At 35.1% G+C, this 19613-nt stretch overlaps 1 protein-coding gene across 1 annotated transcript in view; it reads right to left on the reverse strand.

Moving 5' to 3' along the window:
* Positions 1-13933: 13933 nt before the first annotated feature.
* The window catches only part of LOC127447195 (protein Wnt-6-like), a 41423-nt gene continuing 35743 nt past the window's right edge, over positions 13934-19613 (reverse strand). Inside the window, exon 4 of the mRNA XM_051708848.1 lies at positions 13934-14055. Coding sequence (XP_051564808.1) covers positions 14017-14055 — 39 coding nt within the window. The 3' untranslated portion in view covers positions 13934-14016. The remainder of the gene's footprint in view (positions 14056-19613) is intronic.

A 19613-nucleotide genomic window follows, 5' to 3' on the forward strand; every position in this document is an offset into this window, starting at 1 on the left:
AAGTGCCTCATTAGAGAAATCCAGACTGAAGGAAGTTAGAGGGAAGTTAGGATAGTTCCCCCCACTGAAATGTATGGTTCTATCTATCTATCTATCTATCTATCTATCTATCTATCTATCTATCTATCTATCTATCTATCTATGTCTGTCTGTCTGTCTGTCTGTCTGTCTGTCTGTCATATTAATGAAACATTTGAGCAGAATTATTCCGTTCACTATAATTCCGTATTTGAAAAAGCATATGTGTGTGTGTGTGTGTGTGTGTGTGTGTGTGTACACTACCGGTCAAAAGATATATATATATATATATATATATATATATATATATATATATATATATATATATATATATATATATATATATTTATTTTTATTTTTATTTTTTTTCTCACATTTTAGAATAATAGTAAAGTCATCAAAACTATGGAATTACATAAATGGAACTATGGGAATTATGCTGTAACTAAACAAAATCCAAAATAAATCAAAACTGTGTTATATTTTAGCATCTTCATAGTAGTCACCCTTTGCCTAGAATTTGCAGACATGTACTCTTGACATTTTCTCAACCAACGTCTTGAGGTATCACCCTGGGATACTTTTTAAACAGTATTGAAGGAGTTCCCATCTATGTTGGGCACTTATTGGCTGCTTTTCTTTATTATTTGGTCCTCATCAATTTCAAAAACATTTTTTATTTATTTTTTTTAATATTTTTTTATTATTATTATTATTATTATTATTATTATTACATTTTAGTTTTATAATGAAATAAATGAATATGGTGGCACAATTATATTTTTGTCTACAAAACTAATTTCAAACATTTAAGCATATGCCTTCAGATCAAAAGATTTTTAAGATCATGAGAAACATTTCAGTCAAGTGTTTCAAAACTTTTGACTGTGTGTATATATAAATATATATACTTTGCTCTTATGGAAAGAAATTGGTACTTTTATTCACCAAAGTGGCATTCAACTGATCACAATGTATAGTCAGGACATTAATAACGTGAAAAATTACTATTACAATTTGAAAAAAAAAGTTCAGAACTTCTTAAACTACTTCAAAGAGTTCTCATCAAAAAATCCTCCACACGCAGCAATGACAGCTTTGCAGATCCTTGGCATTCTAGCTGTCAGTTTGTCCAGATACTCAGGTGACATTTCACCCCACTTTTCCTGTAGCACTTGCCATAGATGTGGCTGTCTTGTCGGGCACTTCTCACGCACCTTACAGTCTAGCTGATCCCACAAAAGCTCAATGGGGTTAAGATCTATAACACTCTTTTCCAATTATCTGTTGTCCAATGTCTGTGTTTCTTTGCCCACTCTAATGTTTTCTTTTTGTTTTTCTGTTTCAAAAGTGTCTTTTTCTTTGCAATTCTTCCCATAAGGCCTGCACCCCTGAGTCTTCTCTTTACTGTTGTACATGAAACTGGTGTTGAGCGGGTAGAATTCAATGAAGTTGTCAGCTGAGGACATGTGAGGCATCTATTTCTCAAACTAGAGACTCTGATGTACTTATCCTCTTGTTTAGATGTACATCTGGACTTCCACATCTCTTTCTGTCCTTGTTAGAGGCAGTTGTCCTTTGTCTTTGAAGACTGTAGTGTACACCTTTGTATGAAATCTTCAGTTTTTTTGGCAGTTTCAAGCATTGTATAGCCTTCATTCCTCAAATGATTGACTGACGAGTTTCTAGAGAAAGCTGTTTCTTTTTTGCCATGTTTGACCTAATATTGATCTTAAGACATACCAGTCTATTGCATACTGTGGCAACTCAAAAACAAACACAAAGACAATGTTAAGCTTCATTTAGGGAACCAAATAGCTTTCAACTGTGTTTGATATAATGGCAAGTGATTTTCTAGTACCAAATTAGCAATTTAGCATGATTACTCAAGGATAAGGTGTTGGAGTGATGGCTGCTGGAAATGGGGCCTGTCTAGATGTGATCAAAAATGACTTTTTTCAAATAGTGATGGTGCTGTTTTTTACATCAGTAATGTCCTGACTATACTTTGTGATCGTTTGAATGCCACTTTGTTTTAAAGTAACAATTTCCTTCCGAAACAGCTAAATCTGTACATTATTCCAAACTTTTGGCCACCAGTATATATATATATATATATATATATATATATATATATATATATATATATACAGTACTGTGCAAAAGTCTCAGGCACATAAAATGATTCACAAAAACATTTACCTTAAAATAGATATGCATATCTTCAGCTTTAGTGTGTCAATAGGAGATATACATTTTAGATTCCCAAATATTACTTTTGTAAACAGAATAGATTAGAATAGAATAGAAGAACAGGGAGACTTACAACAGATAGCATGGCACCCACAGACACCCTACTGAACATCCAGTTAGTCTGGGATTAAATGAAGAGATAGAAGCAATTGAGACAGCCTAAACAGATAGAAGAATTGTGGCAAATTATCCAAGAAGCTTGGAACATCCTATCTGCCAACAACCAAGAAAAACTGTTTCCAGGAGTACCTAGGAGAATTGGTGCTGTTTTGAAGGCAAAGATGGTTACATCAAATATTGATTTAGCTTTTTTTTGTTTACTGGACTTTGCATAAAATTAATTGATAAATGAAAACTATTTATGGCATTATTTTTCATTATTTTTCATTTTTCACCAGTGCTTAAAATTTTGCACAGTACTGTATATATATATATACTGTATATAAGTGCCTTAATATTGTTATCAATAGGCAAACTTTAATTACTTAACAATTTATACTCATTACCGTAATATCTAGATTTAATTCCTAGTCTCTTTTCTTGGTGTTTGAGTTACCTGGAAAGACAATTATGCCTACTGCATTTACAGCAAACTCATGACAAATGCAAAATTAAACCACATCTTACATGCTGAGAAAAGAGCCAAAAGCCCATTAAAGATGAAACCTTCCCACGGCTTTTGTAATGTTTAAACTCCATATGCTCCTCTGTAATTCTTCATTTCAGGACTTCAATGAAAATTGTATGCATAGTGGTATCAATAAAGCAAACCACAGAACATTTCTTAAATGCAGCAGAGAGGTTTTAGTCACAGTGAAGTCACAGCAGGGAGTCGGTACGGTTTAAAACTGCAGTGGGTGAAAAGCCCGCTCTGACTCCAAAAGACTTGATAACAATCTCTGTCTTCAATTAGGCAACCATCACAGCTCATCTTTTATTGCTAGTTTATGACAAGTTAAAAACATTACAATGGACATATTTCTACTCAATAGTTACCAGTAAAATGTCACAACCTTCAGGAAAACAAAATTCTGCTTCCATCTGGTGCGGATCTTTGCCAAGAAGTCTGTGGTCAAGAATTTAACACATGCTGATTTTAATTGTGTCCAAGTGTTACTGGGGAACCCCTTTTGCTATGATCTGTTTAATCCCAAAACATTAAAGTAATTTAGTAACAGTAATTATTAACAGCCAAATAACACTTCTGATCATTTAAATTAAATTGCTGAGAAAAGACATAATTTGGTAAAAAGGCAAAATCATTACAGTAATTTTACATTGATTATTCATTCAATGATTTCAGCCTTGTGATGTAATGAGTCATATGAGTTTCGTTCATAGATTGTACTGATTACCAAAAGAGCCCCAAGTCAAAAGATAATGTTGAATTGGAATTTCCCACGATAGAGAGGTGTGTTGAGAATAGCATGCACTTTTCTTTGGCAAAATGGTGTTGTACATGGTAATAGCTCTTGTCCTTGTCCGGATGGCCCCACCAGGGACATTTGAATTAGTCATGGTCTGTTAGGTTTCAGAACTTCTCCAAGAAAGTATTCATGGCTGATTCAATGCAGGCAGTGTGAACACAGAAATGAATATGTCACAAAAATAAGGGAAGAATGGTAAAAATATGTGCCCAAACTCTTTATTCCCTCTTTAAGTTTTGAGTGTTTTCCAAACCAAGACTTTCACTTAAGTTTTTAGTGTACAATAATCACAATAAATAAAAAAATAAAGAAAATAAATAAAAATCATAAAAAATCATACAAGAAAAAACTATTTCTATTTATTTATTTATTCATTCATTTTAGTTTGTTTTTCAGCTTATTTGCCATATTATTATTATACACTCACCGGCCACTTTATTAGGTACACCTGTACACCTACATATTTATGTGATTATCTAATCAGCCAATTGTGTGGCAGCAGTGTAATGTATAAAATCACACAGATATGGGTCAGGAACTAGATCTAGCTCCCAAGATCTGTTGCCCTCTAATCTGCTTGTTGATATGTGGCGATGGGAATGTTTGTAATCGATTAAATGTTCATCAATCATTAGAATGGGGAAAATATGTGATCTCAGTCATTTAAAGTATGGCATGATTGTTGGTGCCAGACGGGCTGGTTTGAGTATTTCTGAAACTGCTGATCTCCTGGGATTTTCACACGCAACAGTCTCTAGAGTGTTTAGAGAATGGTGCGAGAAGAAAAAAACATCCAGCGAGCAGCAGTTCTGTGGGCGAAAACGCTTTGTTAATGACAAAGGTCAGAGGAGAATGACCAGGATGGTCCAAGCTGACAGAAATGTGACAGTAATACAAATAAACTCACGTTACAACACTGCATTGCAGAAAAGCATTTCTGAACATGCAACATGTCGACATTGAGGCGGATGGGCGACAGCAGCAGAAGGCTCCTCCGGGTATCATACTGTCAGCTTAGAACAGGAAACTGAGGCTGCAGTGGGCACAGGCTAACCAAAACTGGACAGTAGACGATTGGAAAAACATTGCCTGCTCTGACAAATCTGGATTTCTGCTGAGGTACACAAATGGTAGGCCCACTGCATCCTCAGTTTTCTGTTCTTGGCTGGCAGAAATGGAACCCAACATGGTCTTCTGCTGTTGTAGCCCATCTGCCTCAATGTTTGATGTGTTGTGCTTTCTGAGATGCTATTCTGCTCACTAAAATTGTACAGAGTGGTTATCTGAGTTACCGTAGCCTTTCTGTCAGCTCGAACCAGTCTGGCCATACTCCACTGACCTCTCTCTTCCACAGAACTGCCACTCACTGGATGTATTTTGTTTTTGGCACCATTCTGAGTAAACTCTAGAGACTGTTGTGTGTGAAAATCCCAAGAGATCAGCAGTTACAGAAATACTCAAACCAGCCCGTCTGGCACCAACAATCATGCCACGGTCAAAATCACTGAGATGATTTTCTCCATTGTGATGGCTGATTTGAACATTAACTGAAGCTCCTGACCCATATGTGCATGATTTTATACATCATGGAATACTCGACGGAAGATGAGTTTGACCATTCGCTTCAGAACTACAATTGTCCTATGTGAAAAACTACCAATATGGCGGTGAGACCGATGGCGCATCATCAGTTCATCATGTTTTTACAACATAAAATCAACATGAAACATTACGTAAGTTTGATTGAACACTGTGAAGAGGAACTACTTTGTTCCTGCTCTAGGACGAAGATGCTTATTAAATTGCGAACAATCAAGCGTCTCCATTTAGAGTGAAAAGGGTATGAGTGATTAACAATCCTCATCTTACCATCAAGCATTCTTTGACGTTCATCTACTGTATTTGTACTGCTTGTTGTGGATGCTCTTGAGTGTTCTTAAAAGCTTCTTTCTCAAAAAATATCTTTAAGGGAAAGTGTCAGCACCGTATCGATTAAAAAAACAGTATTATCACAAAATGAAAAATGAACCAAATTTTTAATTTTATAAAATTTAATTTTATGTTCTCATTTTATTTTTGCCATTTATGGTATCACTGAAATATAGCGGTGGTAAAAATAAATAAATAAAGTAATCCAGCACAATGTCATTCAAGTGTTTTATCTTTCCAACTTGGTATAACATTCAAGTTAAATAGATAATCCTAGATTTTAACTGATGATGATCACATCTTTAACTTTAAATGTAGGCTAATTGTTATCCGTCTTATCACAACTGAATAGAGATAACGATAGGAAAAGAGATACGTATGGTTTGTATAACTACACGTCACTACATGCATCATTATATCAAAACATCAACGGTTTTCCACACGAAACACCCTGCAACAGATCTTCACTGATGTACCGTTTCTTTTCCAATACAGTAGGAAGCATTGTAAGGTATTGTAAATGACATGCAATGAAGAGTAATGAATGAATGATAGTAAAAATGAAATTAGGAATGTGCATGTCATGATAACGTAACAGGATGATTGACAGGTCAGTGTACGGTGACAGAATGCACGTAACAATGCAACTGAGGGGGTCTTTGATTACAAGACGCGATTTTATGATGTGATAGTATGCCCCAATACTTGCACAATTTTTTGCTACACACTAAAAAGAAGACACTTTTCCATAACAAAAAGAGTGCATACTTTAAGGGCTTATTTTAAGTAGGCAAACTGAGGCGCAGCAACAGAAAGTGGACACTGAAAGAATAGAAGAAAATAAGCATTGTATGAAACAACACAGCATGAGCAGCTCCCAAGATCTGTTGCCCTCTAATCTGCTTGTTGATATGTGGCGATGGGAATGTTTGTAATCGATTAAATGTTCATTGTGTTGGATCAAAACATTTGGGGGATTAGAGAATTTTTGTTATTGACTGTCTTAGCAACCCAAACAAAGAGTGTATTGTGCTGTTTAAGAGATGTCTTGAATTGGTTGAAAAAAATCTTTATAGGCCATGGAATAATTTGGTCTGTTTTGATTATAGTTATGTTTGTGAAATTGTTCACTGGCAGTGTGGTATTATTGGTTATTTATGTACACTGGTTGTTTGACCTAATGACATGCCAACTCACTTTGAAACAGCACAACAGGAAGTCTTCTCTTTAATGGAAACCTGTAGCTAATTAAGAAGCTTTAAAGTATTAATTTAAAAGGCTGAGCATTATTCCGCAGTAATAAACATAAGTGGTAACATTCAAGGGCGGACTGGGACTAAAAAGTGGCCCTGAACTTTCTGACCCAGAGCAGCCCACCAAACCCGGCCAGCAACACACCACACCATAACACACCGGCTCATTGATTTCATTTTCCAGGACAATTTCAAATTTTTGTGTTTGAAAAAAAAAAAAAAAAAAAAAAAAAGACATTTCTATTGGCTGCTAGTCATGATAACAGGCCCCACAGTGCAAAAATGGTCATAACTTTAAAACATATAAAACCACTGTAAATGTGATGAGTGGATTTTTTAGAGAAGCGCTAAAATAAGCACTTTATAGCTCAGACAAATAACATGTCAGAATTTTTTTTCCTAACATACAGATGTTAAGTTAAAATGTACATAAAAGTACAAGGGAAAGTGTGTATTTTAGGTGCTGTGATGAGTCAGAATTTCTTCAAAGTTTTTAAAGATCTTAATCACCACTCAACTTTTTTCTAGAAGTGCAAATAAACTGTCTTAGTTAATATGAGGTTGTGGAAACAACAAGTATAATAATAATATATTATATATGTATATATAGCTATACAAGATCATAAAATGTTATTTAAAGTAGTTAGATGTAGAAAGTGTCACACAGCAGGACACTGATGACAGTGCTTATAACTGCATGTCAATTACTCACATTGCTATGTGTAAATGTTTATTTTTTTTTAAATCAATGAAAACAAAGTTGCCCAGAATATGTACATATATAAATATAAACAAATATAAATATATGTAAAAAATCAAATAACCAAACCTCTTAAAGTGTAGAACTTTGCAAATATTTTGCAGATGAATTGCTCATATTTTCCCTCTATGTGAGTTTGTTGCATCTTTATATCTGCAGTGTTTTAATTCCTTCCCCAGATTATTCTAAAGAAATGTGAAAAGCCTTATGCTTTGACAAGTGCTGTTTCTGCTATCCTTTAAACAAAGTAAGCCTCAAAGACTCAAATAGCCACAAAGTAATATTTTTCACTTATTTTCTGCATATTTATTAGGCATGAGCTTTATTCAGCAAAGATAATTGTAAAGTGTTACCACATAAATAAATCAGAGGTTAGGTAATGATTTATAATTTACTGATAATTAAAATATTGATTTATTTAATAAATCTGTAAAAATGTGTGTGAATAATAAACTCTACTAATCAGAGGCGTAGCAGTCATTTTAAAAGTGTGTGTGTGGCGGGGGGGTGTGGGGGGGGGGGGTGGTGGAGACAGATGTCAGTAGGTGGCTCACACAGACCTAACACTTACAGTACAGTATTAATATATTACAGTGTATATTAATATATAAGTATTATATTAATATATAAGTATTGTTTACTTTTAATATGTGTAGTATTTTAAAGATTCAAGTATTGCAAAATAATTGCAAAATTAGCTGCAAAAATAAAGGGCATCTTGTGGAGCACTTGCTTCTGTTTTACACATGACAATAAAAGACTGAGCACAAGCTGGTCCTGAATAAATTATTTAATCAATTAAAATAATGACAATGTGCACATGCAATATATTATTTTTTACTCTGTGCTTGTGCATTGTGGGATTTAAATGTATCCAAGTGGCTCGAGTGTTTTGACTACGTTCACCAAAATTAGTTCAGATACATTTAATAATTCAGTGACCATTTCTGGTGATGCCAGGAGGTGGTGACAAATGAGTGTCTTGTGTGAAATGAGTTAGTCACTGAATCAACGATCACATTTTTCTTTTTTAATCCTTTAAAATTTGCATGTCTACAGACCTACAAAGAGACTTTAGTTGAGGTTTTAAGCATTATAAGAGCAAAGCAAATCTATCAATTTCCCTACAGTTTGTGAACTGCTGAGCATAAAAGTTTCAATAAAGTCTGTTCGTTTTCATGCATAAAAAAGCGTGTCTACATGTATCTATTCACATCAGTAAAATGCCTAAGTGTTCTAAGAACTCAGCAGATCTATCTTTTTTCCTACAGTTTGTCGACTGCACATCAACATAGAGGTAAAAAACAGGAGCTGATATTAAAAATAGCTTTACATATTTAACACAGATCTAGTAATCTGCTTAATTTGGCAAAAAGAATCCTCACAAACATAATGTAAAAAACTTAATGAAGACTCATGCGCTGATATAAACTCCACTTACAATGTGTGTTTAAAAGAAGGATTGTCCTTTGGTTTTTTCTGCAGTGCATTTCAGATAATGCTGCCAATCAAGAATGATATGCCGATAAATAACTCTCATTTGTATGTTTCTCATCTCTAGATTATTCATTTAGATCAGTGGTTCTCAACCTTTTTTGAATGAATGCCCCCCTACTTCATTCCCTGACTCCAGGACGCTCCCCTATGTGACATAATTTAAAAGCTGGGACTTTGTGTTATATATAAAAAAATTAAAAAAAATAAAAAATAAAAAATTAAATTAAAAAGATTTAAAAAAAACACACAAAACTCAATATTTGTGTTATTTGCTTAATTTGCTTGATGCAACTTCTATGCATTACATAATTTTACAGTATTGTTATTAAATAAAAATTTTCAGCAGACTTACTCATCATGAATGTGAGAACAAACCTTGCATTTCTTGAATGCAAGAAGATGGAGGGATATATCTGGGGCCTATAAAATTTTAATTTTGAGCACAAACTAATAATGTTTTTTATTATATTTCAAAAATAAGTGAAATTACCAATAATATGGCATACTTTGTCCCACTGAAATGCACATTCTACAGTACGGCATTGATTTTGAGTTGTATGCAGATGTACATTTACTGATATTAACAACAGTATGGTTATCTATGACATCCATGAAACATTAACACCTTATTTATGTGGCTAATTTATTCTGACAGTTATAACTCTCCTTTCATCAGGTTCCTATTGATTCAAATGAGTCATCTCTTGGAATGTTTGAAGGGAAAAAAAAAAACAGTTATAATTTATTTCATTAAAAAAACATTTTAGCCATTTTGTTTTTAGGAATAAGGCATTTCTATTTCACCTTTAAAAAATGTAGTCCATTTTGCCCTTATGAAAATGTATCATATATACAGGTGCATCTCAATAAATTAGAATGTCGTGGAAAAGTTCATTTATTTCAGTAATTCAACTTAAATTGTGAAACTCGTGTATTAAATAAATTCAGTGCACACAGACTGAAGTAGTTTAAGTCTTTGGTTCTTTTAATTGTGATGATTTTGGCTCACATTTAACAAAAACCCACCAATTCACTATCTCAAAAAATTAGAATATGGTGACATGCCAATCAGCTAATCAACTCAAAACACCTGCAAAGGTTTCCTGAGCCTTCAAAATGGTCTCTCAGTTTGGTTCACTAGGCTACACAATCATGGGGAAGACTGCTGATCTGACAGTTGTCCAGAAGACAATCATTGACACCCTTCACAAGGAGGGTAAGCCACAAACATTCATTGCCAAAGAAGCTGGCTGTTCACAGAGTGCTGTATCCAAGCATGTTAACAGAAAGTTGAGTGGAAGGAAAAAGAGTGGAAGAAAAAGATGCACAACCAACCGAGAGAACCGCAGCCTTATGAGGATTGTCAAGCAAAATCGATACAAGAATTTGGGTGAACTTCACAAGGAATGGACTGAGGCTGGGGTCAAGGCATCAAGAGCCACCACACACAGACGTGTCAAGGAATTTGGCTACAGTTGTCGTATTCCTCTTGTTAAGCCACTCCTGAACCACAGACAACATCAGAGGCATCTTACCTGGGCTAAGGAGAAGAAAAACTGGACTGTTGCCCAGTGTTCCAAAGTCCTCTTTTCAGATGAGAGCAAGTTTTGTATTTCATTTGGAAACCAAGGTCCTAGAGTCTGGAGGAAGGGTGGAGAAGCTCATAGCCCAAGTTGCTTGAAGTCCAGTGTTAAGTTTCCACAGTCTGTGATGATTTGGGGTGTAATGTCATCTGCTGGTGTTGGTCCATTGTGTTTTTTGAAAACCAAAGTCACTGCACCCGTTTACCAAGAAATTTTGGAGCACTTCATGCTTCCTTCTACTGACCAGCTTTTTAAAGATGCTGATTTCATTTTCCAGCAGGATTTGGCACCTGCCCACACTGCCAAAAGCACCAAAAGTTGTTTAAATGACCATGGTGTTGGTGTGCTTGACTGGCCAGCAAACTCACCAGACCTGAACCCCATAGAGAATCTATGGGGTATTGTCAAGAGGAAAATGAGAAACAAGAGACCAAAAAATTCAGATGAGCTGAAGGCCACTGTCAAAGAAACCTGGGCTTCCATACCACCTCAGCAGTGCCACAAACTGATCACCTCCATGCCATGCCGAATTGAGGCAGTAATTAAAGCAAAAGGAGCCCCTACCAAGTATTGAGTACATATACAGTAAATGAACATACTTTCCAGAAGGCCAACAGTTCACTAAAAATGTTTTTTTTATTGGTCTTATGATGTATTCTAATTTTTTGAGATAGTGAATTGGTGGGTTTTTGTTAAATGTGAGCAAAATCATCACAATTAAAAGAACCAAAGACTTAAACTACTTCAGTCTGTGTGCATTGAATTTATTTAATACACGAGTTTCACAATTTGAGTTGAATTACTGAAATAAATGAACTTTTCCACGACATTCTAATTTATTGAGATGCACCTGTATATATATAGTTTTAGCAGTGGTATTTGTAATAAGACCTTGGTAAGCACATGGAAGCATGAATGTTCACTACCATGGTTAGATGTAACATGATTTCTATAAAACAAACTATGGCATTTTTTGTAAAAACAGTAGATCAACCCTAAAGACATTTAAAAACAATTAATACAAAATATAAACATTTATAAGTAGAAAAAATTAATTATATTCCCTCACTCCCCTAATGTAGCCTATTACAATAGAGCTGAAGTGGTATGATCATTATTAATTGTATCTGTCGTAAATGCCTAAGTACATTTAGTGTTACTATAGTAAATTCAAGTGTGGTGTGTAATTTGTGCATGTCACAGTGTTTTCTCTTGTTCATCTTGTCAATCCTATTTAGAATGTCGGGTCGTTTAATGTGGTTTTAAACTAGTTTACTCACTGAGGGTTTTCATAGAGGTTTGAACCAGATAATTCTGTGCCGAATGCAGTTTCTGCATCTCATGTCATGGTTCTCGCAGTGCTGTAATGATCAGAGGTGTGCGTTTGATAGATCGAGACTGGTCTAAAAATTAAAACGCACCTGCTCTGGGCTCGTCCTGCTCTGTCCATGAAGCCATCTACAGAGCCATACAGGTGCATTAGCGGAGATTGTGACTCCACCTGTCTGTTTGATGCCATTAATCCAGATAATTCAGATGACCGCAGTACAAATGCGTACCAACCCGTATAATATAGAACTTGTATATTCCAAGTCTATATAAATGTGTTTATGCAACAAGGAACTTGACGATAGATTTGATTATTTTGACTGATAAATGCCCCCCATTTGTGACCTAATGGCCCTCTCTCAACTAATTTGCTCTCAGCACCCCCTGGCATCCTTTAAATGCCCCCTGGGTGGTGGTACCACCCCCGTTGAGAACCCCTGATTGAGATCAACATCAATGCCTATAAAAAACATAGATAAATGACCATTGTTGAAAGCAACTTTGTAGGAATGAATGAAGCCACGTTGATTAGACTCTCTGACTGACGGCATATTACGTAAGGGTTGTTTCAGTTCATGACACTCATCTGTGATTGGCTGGATGGTTACTCAGTCAACCCAAAGTAACAAAATGCAAAGAATACTGTATATAAATCCACCATTTGGACTCGATATGGGTTTAGCTTGGAAAAGTGCAGGGGACAAAAATCACCTTTTTAAAGAGTGCGGGGGATCTGTCCCCCAAGTCCCCCGGGGCTGATACGCCATTGGTATTAATTAAATAATGCCTGCATGTGAAACTGTAGCATTTTAAAAGTGATAACTGAAGCGCCCCCTACTGACCACAGGAGCATCTTAATCATCCAGTTTATCTCATTTGAGAGCACAGCATCTTCCATAGCATCAAATGTGTCACCAGTTTACATTTGTATTGATATGCAGAGATTCCTGCTGTCGGATACTTGTCCAGCTGCTGAGTCATGACTATTGAAAAACAGCAGAGCGTGGCTTGTTTTCTTTACGCTTGGGTTGCTGCTGGGTATCACTAATTGAGCAGAATTACACCTGTTTTCTTGCTTTTCTTGGAACTGTGAAAATGTTTGGGTTGCTGCTGTAGATGATATGACGTTATGTGATGCAGTCCAATATATTAGAGATAAGAGAATGTTTTTTGCCATTTGACAGAAATATGCCCAGGGTCGGTGGCAGTGTGCCACTATTTTATATACCAAAAACTTTTTTTTGGTAGTACTTAAAGATATACAGTGGGGTCCAAAAGTCTGAGTGAAAATGCTTCTGTATTGCATTTAGCAAATTTATAAAAAAATAAATAAATAAAAAAAAATCAGTTACCAATTATAATATCAGCATAACAATTAGAGAAAGAGTTTAAATAAAACATTAGCATGAATTTTAGAATCCTTAGTATTAGGTGTGCACCCCTTTGGCTTTAATGACAGCATGTGCTCGTGCTGGCATAGTATCCAAAATATTGTGCAAAACCTGATCATCCATGTTATTCCAGCATGATTTGATGCTTCAATGAAAGCAAGGAAATCTAACCTTTTGTACAAAGAAGGGAATATTGCATTGTTGACATTGAAATAGCATCTAAAATATTTCTTCTTCATTTTACATCATAACATCTTTGTTTTGAATTTGTCAAAATCCTAATATTTTCAGGATTTAAATTAGATATTAAATCCAAGATTTTCAGTGTGGACTTTTGGACCCCACTGTATGTACTGTCTACAGTATGCACACACATTATACAGAAACAACAGTGTACAAAGTATTGTTTACACCCATAACCATTTCACAACTAATTCTTTCACTTGTCTATTGGATGGTGTGGGGTCTTCACATTGGATTTCCTTTTATGCTGGGGCACATTTCCTTGATTATGCACAGATCCCTGTTTTGTTATTCATTCAGGAGCAAACTGTTTATCCAGAGAATTATGAAAGCTTAATTCCAAATGAGTTCTGCATGCTGGTGGTTTTTGATCTGGAGACAGAGAAAAAAGATAAACAGACAATGGTAGGCAAAGGTGGAACGAGAGGGGAAATTTATACCACAAGAGTATAAAACTGAGATTCTTTACCTGTAAAATGTGGTCATTAAAGAGATTAAACATTTTGTCATCATTTACTTCCCATCATGTTGTTCCAAACCCTTTCTTTAGTAGAACACATAAGGAGATGTTAGGGAAAATATTAGCCTCAGTCACAATTCACTTTTATACTGTAGGATCTGTTTTTCATATTGAAAGTGAATGGTGATTGAGGCTAACATTCTGCCCAACATCTCCCTTTGTGATTCATGAAAGAAAGTAATTTCTTTCACACAACATGAGGGTGAGATAATAATGACAGCATTTTAATTGTTGAATTTACTATCCCTTTAAGATGATCCCTTTAAGACTCTGAAGTTACTCAGAGGACATTTGCAAAGAACAGCTGGAGACGGTAAACAGTTCTGACCTTGCAGGAGGTCTACTGTACATCAAAATTCTATGAGTAAACCTCCCAAGATGTTCTGTGCTCAAAAAACAAATTTTAGCTATCTAAAAGGACTTAAAAGGTGCCGAATCCAACAAATAAAAGTCCAGCACAGACTGTATGTCCTCAGACAAATGAAGAGCTCATTTGAGGAATGAAAAAGCAGCTTCTGGTCTACTTGTATATAGACATCACCCAGATTGCCCTGACATCATCTATAACTGTCTGGCACTGTAGTGCTGATGATAAAACAAAACAAGACACTCAGCATCAAATAATACCAGCTGCAGGCTTCCATTTGTACATTCCCTCTATATTATAAAAAATGCACCCTGGGACACCAAAATAATCTGATCCCTCTTATCCCTCTGCGCATCACTTCTTCCAGCATTTCTCCAGGAATGTGCTACAAATTCCTATCCGCAAAGACCACCAGCCTTAAGAAGAGTTTCTTCCACACTTCAGCCAAGCTCTTAAACCTCACTACTAATCCCATATGACTGTGTGAGAACTGATGCTGATGTGTGCTACCAAACAAAAGTACAGCTAAACAACTGCATCCTTTCTGCCCTGTAAGGTCTCATCCACTGTATGTACCACACTGATTGGAACACAATGTCTCACGTTATATTTTATCATATTTCTGCGTAAATGGCTCTCTCTATTTACTGTGTAAAAATGTTCTTTAGTGCAAAGTCATTGTACTTTCTTTGTATATGGATAGTTGACATAATATACTCTTGTTTAATTAAGAGACTACATGAAACATTTGTACTGTACTTTCCAAAATGCATTTGTCACACCACAGGACAATTTAAAATTAAAGGGATAGTTCACCCAAAAATTTAAATTCTCTTTTTATTTACTTACCCTCGTGGCATCCCAGGTGTGAATGACTTTCTTTCTTCTGCTGAATACAAATTAAGATTTTTAGAAGAACATCTCAGCTCTGTTGGTTCATATAATGCAAGTGAATGGTGACCAAAATGTTGAAGCTCCAAAAAGCACCTAAAGCATTAAAGTAATCCATAAAACTACAGTGTTTTAATCAATGTCTTCTGAAGCGATCCAATAGGTTTTGGGTGAGAACAGACCAAAGTCTATCTCGATATAAGCTCGATTACACTTCCTAGTGCTTGACGCATGCACAAAGTGCTAGATGGTGCTAGGAAGTGTAATCGAGCTTGAAATCATGATCGCCAAGGAGACTGCCAATGTCAAGACTTTTAGTGAAAAAAAACTATATTAATATATTCTCACCCAAAACTGGTTGGATCACTTTAGAAAAAAAAAAAATTGATTAAACCACTGGAATCTTATGGATTACTTTTGTGCTGCATTAATGTGCTTTTTGGAGCTTCAACATTTTGGTCACCAATTACTTGCATTGTGTGGACCTACAGAGCTGAGATGTTCTTCTAAATATATTAATTTGTGTTCAGCAGAAGAAAGAAAGTCATACACATCTGGAATGGCATGAGAGAGAGTAAATGTTGAGAGAATTTTCATTTTTGGGTAAACTATTCCTTTAAGGCAAAACTGGTAAGAAGCTTAAAGGAATATTCCAGGTTCACAACAAGTTAAGCTAAATCGACAGCAATTGTGGCATAATGTTGATTGCCACAAAAATTTATTTCGACTCGTCCCTCCTTTTCTTTAAAAAAAAAAAATCGAGGTTTCAGTGAGGCACATACAATAGAAATGAATGGGACCAATTTTTGGAGGGTTTAGGCAGAAATGTGAAGCTAATCATTTTATAAAAGCATTTACATTAATTCTTCTGTTAAGATGTTTTTATTATTTGAGCTGTACAGTTCTTTAAATCATCGTTTTTAAGGTCTTTTTTTTAGAGTTTTAGGGTTTGTTAACATTACATCATGGCAAGAAGTTGTGAAATTGGCTATAACTTTACACAGAAAAGTTTAGTACGCTATTTTATCACACTAAAATCATGTTAACACACATATTGTTTACATCTTGTGGCTTTACTTTTCAAGCAATGCACCCTGCTCACAGTTGTCATCAGCTTGGTTATATATGGTTCATTCTATAATTGGTGGTACATTTCATATCAACAAAAAAGTACAAAAACAAAGTGCTTTCACAATAAAACAACTATTGGTTTAAGTTAACATATTTCTTCAGTGTAACATATCTACTAGTTGCAAACCTTAAGCATTAAACACCTTTTTCTCTATTATAAGGGAAAGGATGTTTTCCCTAGGGAGTTTGTCAACTATGTTATGTACAAACTGTATGCCATTAAAGACACTGATTAAATACTACACTTCAAGTAACACACATAATTAAGGATTCTTTTGTCTATTCTGCCATATGTGCAGTAATTATTTTAAAATAATTTTAAGAATTGTATATTTTTGCAGATATTTATATGATATTTTCAGCATGGTCATTAGTGACAGTAAACATTTTTTAGCATAAATCTGCCTTAAATATAATTTTGGTAGTTTTAAAAGATGTTATGCAAAACTCTAACCTTTGTGTAAAATATACCTTGAAGGATATCAGGAGCAGCATTCTTGTTATTTGAAATGTACTATGACACCATTTGCATAAGAAAATCTCTGTTTTAACTTGCAAAGGAACAATGTCTAGTTAATTTTGTAAAATCAATTAAATGTCCATTAATCATGCATGAGGGCACACACACCCTCAGTGTCCTCTGACACATACAGGCTTAAATGATGACAAAAAACTGATCTATGGAAAATATTTCATTATCATCAGTGGACATCAATGGACACAGTAGGGTCATGTCAACTATGTTACTTAAGAATTGGCCCTAGAAGGTAACATATTTGACAATTTCCCCATTTTGACTCATAATTCCAATGGTAGGCCTTGCCTGGCCAACCACATGCCATTTTCTTGATCAGGTTAACCTAAAATCTGAAAATATATTTTAGTTAAAATCATAAAAATATTGCAAACCATAACAATGTATCCAACACAGTTGACGGTCAATTAATATACTCCTTGACAATATACTATTGTAGTTAAAATAATAATATAAGTGTTTAGAATCTAAAAAAATAAAAAAAAATATTTATTTATTTTTTATTATTATTTTTGAGCTTATGACCCACTCAATTTAAAAAACGGACAATGCAAAAACTGTCAATTAAGAAACATCACGGCAATTTCAAGCAAAATGAAACATGGGGTGTACAAAATATTTTTTGTGATATTATTACATGCTTTCTCTTAATGAATAAAATGGGATATTTCTGAAGAAAATTGTTAGAAAATATATGATTATCATCAGTAGACATTGAATGTACCCTAAATTATAGAATGAGCCATATGGCAATACAGAATTCTGAATCATCTATCAGAGAGGTTGGATTGCCTTTCCAGCGGTGTAGTTCACAAGGTGCAATTTGAAGAGTTTAAGCATGCAGTCATGACAAGAGACCTCCCTGTTCAAATAGCTCCATCTTGTGTTAAGTGGCGGGAAGTGTGTAAAAAAAAGAGCACTTTAGTTAGTGTGTAATCGGGTATGTGCGTGCAGGGTCTGGCATCATCCTTTGAGACCTTATGCCTGCAAACCACAAACCCATAAACACTTCATTGCATGCCCGTTTTGGAACGAGCCATTCCTGATCTAACTGAGGACAGAGGCTCAATTTCCATCTGGCAATTCCAGAGCGGGAAGCACGCAAACAATATTGTTTATTGACACAGACTTGGTACGTTGCTCAGGTCTCTTTACGTTTTAGGGATTACTGAAGTCCGGCCAAAAAGAGACCAAAAAAAATAAAGGGTAACTACAGTATGAGTAAGCATTCTTCTGGAGATATTATCAGCACTTAAAACCCTGACATGAGAGGTTAACAATCCACTGAGAGTACTAAACTCCGTTTATCCACAAAAAGAAATGGGGCAAGTAATTGTGTTATTTACCGAGCACTGCCGCTACCATTAGGAGATGAGGCTGTTTCAACCCCCCTCGAAACTGTTGAACTTCCATGCCCTGTAGCAGCTAGGCCGCGTAAATATCACTCTTCCATCCCATCATGAACCACACAGACTCACAGAATAGAGTCTGACATAGCCCAAGTTGTAATTATACTGATTACCTCCAGATAAAATCTCTTCAGAGCCTTTATTCACAGGTAGACTTTTATGTGTGTTTTCCTAAAGTAAGCATCTCTATTTAGATAAAGACTGGTTGACAGAACAAGGGGGAATGCATGGTGGTATTACGTTAGTAACATTTTATTTACTTTGGCTACACACATGCACCTGTGTACACATGCACAAACATAAACCATTTCCTGTCTGTGCATCCCTACCAGCATTATAGTTCACACTAAAGGGATAGTTCAGCCAAAAATGAAAATTCTATAATTATTTGTTCAACCATAATGTCGTCCCAAACAGAAATGACTTTCTTCCATGGACCACGAAAGGACATGCTAGTTAGTTAGTCTCATTCACCACTCACCTTCATGGCATCTTGTTAGCATACAATGAAAGTGAATGTTGACTGAGGCTGCCATTCTGCTTAACATCTCCTTTTGGTGTACTATCCTTTTTAAGGAATGTTCCAGTTTCATTACCAGTACAAATTAAGCTCAATCAAGTACAACTTAAAGTCAGTCAACAGCATTTGTGGCATAATGCAAAATCTACTATACACAGGACTTTTTTTTCTTATGCTCCAAAATTGTGAAACTCGCTACCAGCTGATATTAGAGAAGCACAGACTTTTGGTATATATACATTTTATCTTAAAACATATTTTTTTTTCAGGACAGCTTTTTCTTTATTAGTTTATTTTTCATATTGTGTTTTAATTACTCTGTTTTAATGCTTTGTATTCTTATACTCTTGTTATTTTTCTATGTAATGCACCTTGAGAAGCTACCTTTAAAGGTGCTATATAAAAATAAAGTATTATTATTATGTTGATTACCACATGAAATGATTGTGACTGGTCCCTCATTTATTTCAAAATAAAAATGGTTACAGAATGGCATGTACAATGGAAGTGAATGGGGCCAGTCCATAAATGTTCAAATGTATACTGTTTCAAAAGTA

This window comes from Myxocyprinus asiaticus, chromosome 10, assembly GCF_019703515.2.
Source record: "Myxocyprinus asiaticus isolate MX2 ecotype Aquarium Trade chromosome 10, UBuf_Myxa_2, whole genome shotgun sequence".
In the NCBI taxonomy this organism is placed as follows: Eukaryota; Metazoa; Chordata; class Actinopteri; order Cypriniformes; family Catostomidae; genus Myxocyprinus; species Myxocyprinus asiaticus.